Consider the following 7,226-nt stretch of genomic DNA (forward strand, 5'->3'; position numbering starts at 1 on the left):
GTACTAAGAAGTACGTGCGATTATTATTTACAGTTTTATAAATGTGAGAAGTGAAATATAAAGAAGGTAAATGACTTATCCAAATTACACACATGATAAGTCATAGTCAGGCATGCAAGTTCAATATGTGAAATATGAGATTTACAGAGTAGATAAATTAAGTGGTCTTTAATCCTTTTATCAAAAAACATACAATTTAAAAATGAATGAAGTTAAAATTCCTTGAAAATATACCTTAATATGATGACAGGATTATTTTTTATCATAATTATTCTGGAATACATTTAGAAAGTAATTATCCTCATGGAGTTTAATTTACACCTTTTTTTGTAGACTAAGTTGTAAGTCCTTCATATGCCCTGAAAGCCATTTATTATTTAAGAATTAGTTTAAAGAAGCGCATAATCCTTTTATATATTTTTAATCCCCTCAAGGTAATATTGGGGTATAGACAATGAATTGTTGTTGTTGTTGTTAGATAACTTCAAGTCCATTCCAACTCACAGCAACTCTGTGGGTCATATGAAGAAATGATGAAGTAAAAGAGCTGAATAGAAAATTTCAAAGGGCACCTTGAGAAGACAAAGTATTACAATGATTTGTGCAAAGACCTGGAGGTAGAAAACCAAAAAGGAAGAATCTGCTCAGCATTTCTTAAGATGAAAGAACTGAAGAAAAAAGAAAAAATTCAAGCTTCAAGTTGCAATGTTTAAGGATTCTATGAGGAAAATATTAAAAGTAGCAGAAATCTTCAAAAGAGGAAGGAAGGAATATACAGAGTCAGTATACCGAAAAGAATTGGTCGACATTCAAACATTTCAGATGGTAGCATGTGATCAGGAAACAATAGTGCTGAAGGAAGAAGTCCACACTGCACTGAAAGCATTGGCAAAAAAAGAAGGCTCCAGGAGTTGATGGAATACCAACTGAGATGTTTCAAGAAATGAAAGCAGCCCTGGAAGTGCTCACTCGCCTATGCCAAGAAATTTGGAAGACAGCTACGTAGCAAAACTACTGTAAAAGATCCATATTTATGCATATTCCCAAGAAAGGGTGATCCTACCAGATGTGAAAACCATAGAATATCATTAATATCACACACAACTAAAATTTTGCTGAAGACCATTCAAAACTGACTGCAGCAGCACATATACAGGGAGCTGCCAGAAATTTAAACCAGATTCAGAAGAGGACGTGGAACCAGGGATATCATTGCTGATGTCAGGTGGATTCTGGCTGAAAGCAGAGAATTTGAGAAAGGTATTTACCTGAATTTTATTTACTATGCAGAGATTTGACTATGTGGAATATAACAAATTACAGATAACATTGTGAAGAATGGGAATTCCAGAACACTTTACTGTGCTCATAAGGAATGTATACATCGATCATGAAGCACTCCTTTGAACAGAACAAGGGAATACTTCATGGTTTAAAATCAGGAAAGGTATGCCTCAGAGTTGTACTCTTTCACCATGTTATTCAATCTACATGCTGAATAAATAAACCAAGAAGCTGGACTATATGAAGAAAAACCTGGGATCAGGATCAGAGGAAGACTTTAACAATCTGCCATATGCACATGACACAACCTTGCTTGTTGAAGGTGAAGAGGACTTGAAAGTACTTACTAAAGAATATCAAAGTCCACAACCTTCAGTATGGATTACACATCAATGTAAAGAAAACAAAATCCCCATAGTTGAACCAGTTAGCAAAATCATGATAAACAGAGAAAAGCTTGAAATGGTTAAGGGTATCATTTTACTTGGATTCACTATCAACACCCATGGAAGCAGCAGTCAAGAAATCAAACAACACGTTGCACTGAGCAAATCTGCAGCAAAAGACCTCTTTAAGATGTTAAAAAGCAAAGATGTCATCTTGAGGACTAAAGTGCACCTAACCCAAGCCATGGTGTTTTCAATCACCTCATATGCATGCAAAAGCTGGACGATAAATCAAGAAGACCGAAGAATTGACAAACTGAATTGTGGTTTTAGCAAAGAATATTAAAAATACCATGGATTGCCAAGAGAATGAACAAATCTGTCTCGGAGGAAGTGCAACCAGAATGTTCCTTAGAAGCAAGGATGGTGAGACTATGTCTCACATACTTTGGACATGTTATCAGGAGAAATCAGTCCTTGGAGAAGGACATCAAGCTTAGTAAAGTAAAGGGTCAGCAAAAAAGAGGAAGACCCTCGATAAGATGGATTGACACAGTGGCTACATCAATGGGCTAAAGGATAGGAAATATTGTGAGGATGGTGCAGGACCAGGCAGTGCTTCATTCTGTTGTACGCAGGGTCACTATGAGTCTGAACTGACTCAATGGCATGGAGCAACAACAACAAAAACACAGGGTTTTCTTGACTGTAATCTTTAAGGGAGCAGATTTCCAGGTCTTTCTCCTGCGGAGCTGCTGGGTGATTTCAAACTACTAGTTTATATTTATATACTACATATTTACTTTTTTTCATGCCTTCCTCTTGGCACATAATTTGGTCTGTAGCCAAGCATAGGATGTTAGCATTTTACTAGCTTAGTAATCACACAACTTCAGATCCATTACAGATCATTTCTCCTACAGGCCATACTTACAGATAAGAAAATTGTGCATCAGAGTTTTTCAGTGTCCTTTTCTCATGTTCAAAACCAAGACAATTGAGTAGATGGGGCCCAGTGACATGAAAGTGTCAAAGTGGAATTTTGGTTATATTTTATAGGAAGAGCTAAGAATCTTGCTATGGGGGCAATCAGGAGGTTCCCAGACACACCTGAAGCTAATTTCTCTGGCAGATGACAGGATGATAAAGGCAGAAGAGCTCACTCCCTATGTGTGATGACCTTCCCCATTACTTTATTTTTCTGAGTATATGACCAACACCTGGGGAGGGTCCAGATTCTGTGCCAGACTCAGGCTTATGTATCTTTCTGAGTATTTTTGAACTTACACAAAATTTTTAATTGACATATATTTTCTGAGTGACTTTTTGTGAATCATCGTTCAATTTAAAATATATATATATATATCCAACATTGTACAACTTACTTGGAAGTATAGAAAATATTTGAAAATTGAACTTTGTGGTTTGAGAAAACTGGATTAGTAATACCTGGTTCATCTAGATATTAAAAAAAAAAAAAATTTTTTTTTTTTTGATATTAGCTACGTGTATGTTAGTAAATGTGTATGTTAGTAAAGCAGAGAATACCAGAAAGATTTTACCTGTGTTTTATTGACTATGATGAAGCATTCAATTGTATGGATCACAACAAATTATGGATAATATTTCAAAAGAATGGGAATTCTGGAACACTTAATGTGGAGTGAGGAATCTATACATGAAACTAAGAGACAGTCATTCAAACAGAACAAGGGGATACTGAGTGGTTTAAAGTCAGGAAAGGTATGCATCAGGGTTGTATCCTTTCACCGTACCAGTTCAATCTGTACGCTGAGCAAATAATCCAAGAAGCTGGACTATATGAAGAAGAACAGAGCATCAGGACTGGAGGAAGACTCATCAACAACCTGCACTATCCAGATGACACAACCTTGCTTGCTGAAAGGGAAGAGGACTTGAAGCACTTACTGTTGAAGATCAAAGACCACAGCCTTCAATATGGATTACACCTCAACATAAAGAAAACATAAATCCTCACAACTGGACCAGTAAGCAACATCATGAAAAATGTCGAAAAGATTGACCATGTTGAATATTTCATTTAACTTGTATCCACAATCAACACCCAAGGAAGCAGCAATCAAGAAATCAAAAGACGCACAACATTGGGAAAATCAGCTGCAAAAGACCTCTATGAAGTGCTGAAAAGCAAAGATGTAGCCTTGAGGACTAAGGCACACCTGACCCAAGACATGGCATTTTCAATCGCCTCATATGCACATGAAAGGAAGACCAAAGAAAAACTGATGCCTTTGAACTTTAGTGTTGGTGAAGAATATGTAACATACCATGGACTTCCAAAGAGCAAACAAATCTGTCTTGGAAGAAGTACAGACAGAATGCTCCTTAGAAGCAAGAATGGCAAGATAACGTCGCACATACTTTGGACATGTTACCAGGAGGGGATCAGTCTCTCAAGAAGGAAATCATGCATGGTAAATTAGAGGGTCAGTGAAAAAGAGGAAGACCCTCAATGAGATGGATTGACACAGTGGCTGCAACAATGGACTCAAATATAGAAACAATTGTGAGGATGGAGCAATACCGGTGCAGTGTTTCCTTCTGTTGTGCATGGGATTGCTGTGAGTTGAAATTGATTTGACAGCACCTAACAACAACAACAACAACCAAATGAAATTTATCATGTGCGCAACCATTTTCAAAATGTCTACTGCATTTTCTAAGACCAAATCAAAGGAAACATCTATGCAATTATAATGTTAATAATTAAATGAAATACTCAACATTTATGAATTGCTTCTATGTGTTAGGAACTGTGCAATGTCCTTCAAATCTATAGCCTGGTCTACTTCTCACAATCAGAGAACTAGTGGCACAGTAGTTTAGAGCTCAGCTGCTAACCAAAAGGTCAGCAATTGGAATCCTGGAAGGGCTTCTTCGAAAATTTATTGTTGCAGTTCTACTCACAATCAGCCTAAGAGAAAGGAGCTCTTACTGCCTTTTTCAGATGAGGGAGTTGAGATACAGAAATGTGAACTAACTCTCTCATCACATTAATTGGTAAAGCTAAAATTGTCAGCCAAAATGTTTGAATGAAGAATCCAAGTTCTAACCACACGCTTGTATACAATAAGCCTAACCACACCCTCACATATAACAGGCGGTTGAATTACAGCGGTTTGAAGTTGCTCAGCGATCTAGACGGGTACAGGGTCAATGCAACGAAATGCTCAATGACAGGTTAGCTCTGCTAGTGCTGCCCTTCCCAGCCGGGTGCGGAGACAGTGGAGGGTTAGGAAAACTATGCAGAGCGCTCAAACTCGAAATTCCTACTATTAAACTTTGGCATGTTTTCTAGATAATCTACGCAGCAGATTTTCAGTATAAGATACCAGATGTTCACCTACTTTACTGTAACTTGAATTTCTCAATTTCACATGGATTTCAGGTAAAATAAATATTTCCCAATTCTCTTTGATGAAGGATTTCATGGCCAAGAAGGATTTCTTGTTCTTTGCCCCCTTCCCTCCCTCTCTAACTCTCTTCTTTCAACAACCCAAATAAAATTTACAAAATGTATTTCATGTGAAAAGTCACTGGGAATAAACAGTGGATCTCACTCCCCTAGAGTCTTCAGAGGTATACCTCAGAAATGTGAGTCTGAACATTTGAAGAGATGGATTTGGCTTTGTCATTTACCAACACTGTGACACTAGAAAAGCCATAACTCAAAGTTTCCTGATCCCTACCCTATGGTTCTTCATTTATCTGATAGCCAAACACAACTTTTCCATATTTCTCTGCAGTGCATTTTTTACCTCCTGGTTTCTCAAGCTATAGATCAGTGGGTTTAGCATGGGAATCACCACCACATAAAACACCAAAGCAAATTTATCTGTGTTCAGAGAATGTCTTGACTTGGGCTGGAGGTACATAAAAATAAGGGTCCCATAAAATATTGTGATGGAGGTCAGGTGGGACACACAGGTGGAAAAGGCTTTCTGTCTTCCTTCAACAGAGTGGATCCTAAGGATGGCTAGGACAATGAAGCCATAGGAAATCAACACAATCAGTAGAGAGAAAAGTGTATTGAACCCAGCAAGGATTAATAACATCAGCTCTTTGACTTGGGTGTTAGAGCAGGCCAAAGCGACCAAAGGAACATCGTCACAGTAGAAGTGGTTGACCATATTGGAGTCACAAAAAGACAAACGGAATGTCACTACTGTCTGTACAAGACCCACAGTAAAACCAAAAACATATGTGCTAGCAACCAGTTGAATACAGAGTTTTCTAGGCATGAGAATGACATAGAGTAAAGGGTTGCAGATGGCAACATACCGATCATATGCCATGATGGAAAGCAAGTAGACTTCACAAACTACAAATGTGATAAAGCAACACACCTGAGTGGCACACGCATAAAATGTTATACTTTTAACTTCACACAAAAAGTTCACTAAGGTGTTTGGTGTGACAGAAGAAGTAAAAGAAAAATCAACAAAAGCCAGATGGTTGAGAAAAAAATACATGGGTGTGTGAAGCTGAGGACTGATTTGGATTAGCACAATCAAACCAAGATTACCCAGGACACTAATTAAGTAGATCACTAGGAAGACACTAAAGAGGATGGCTTGAAGCTCTGGGTTATCTGTGAGTCCCAAAAGGATGAATTGAGTCACCTCTGAATGGTTGCCTTTGGCCACGGAAATATCACAATAAATCCCTCCAGATCACAGTTGCAAATAATTTGAGTCTGCAGGCAATCATCAAGCAGATGTTAGAAGGTGGCTCTGACCCACCAGGAGAAACTTCAGGCTAGTTCTGCATTCAGAATAAAGGCATGTATTCTAGGCAGAAATTTCAAAATATTAAATTATGTGAAGAATTGTTAAAGTAATCTAATTTTAATAGGAGAAAATAGTTTTTTGAACACAGATGTCAAAATATGTTTTAAGGTTATGAGAATACCTTAAATTAAAGTGTAATAAATTGAAAAAAAATTAATTAGAAGGAAATAAATTCCAAAAACTGATTCCCAAAGAGTTAATATGAAAGATCAGAGATAAAATTTTGAATACTCTTGATCTCTGGACCATAAATTTAGTACCATTTTTATTTTGTTCTCTCCAACATCTTTAATCATTTTACCCACCCTTGCTTAAACTAAAACTTGGCTCCCCCTTGAAGACCTCCTTCTCTCTAGGCCACCTTTCTGCAGGCTGCTCAATTTGTGACTCTCCACATATTTCACATTTGCTTGAGATAAGATAGGATTCATCATCTTGCATTGAGTAAACTCTTCTGATGCTTTGAAATTTATACCTGTCTTCATTGTCGTCACTTATTTATGCCCAGGTCACTCCTTATTTATTGAAGATTTTGGCACCAAGGTCATTCTGTCTCTTTTGCATAAAGCTGACATCAGTGCCTACACAGACCACAGATTTAATACAATGCTTCTCCAATTCTTAAAATCTTGATGTGAATGACTACAACACCAATATCCTTGAACTTCCAACTCTCATAGCTCCATCTTGGATCTTGTTTTATCTGGAAATTGATTGACTGCTA

The 7,226-nt window shown here is 37.4% G+C and overlaps 1 protein-coding gene across 1 annotated transcript; it reads right to left on the minus strand.

The window, feature by feature from the left end:
• Positions 1–5,174: 5,174 nt before the first annotated feature.
• On the minus strand, positions 5,175–6,987 carry LOC135232028 (olfactory receptor 5AL1-like). Its single transcript, XM_064289304.1, has 2 exons — positions 6,978–6,987; positions 5,175–6,378 (listed from the first exon to the last, which is right to left on the minus strand). The coding sequence occupies exons 1-2, from the start codon at positions 6,985–6,987 to the stop codon at positions 5,417–5,419; spliced, it is 972 nt and encodes a 323-aa protein (XP_064145374.1). The 3' UTR covers positions 5,175–5,416.
• Positions 6,988–7,226: the final 239 nt, after the last annotated feature.

This window comes from Loxodonta africana, chromosome 7, assembly GCF_030014295.1.
Source record: "Loxodonta africana isolate mLoxAfr1 chromosome 7, mLoxAfr1.hap2, whole genome shotgun sequence".
Taxonomy (NCBI): domain Eukaryota; kingdom Metazoa; phylum Chordata; class Mammalia; order Proboscidea; family Elephantidae; genus Loxodonta; species Loxodonta africana.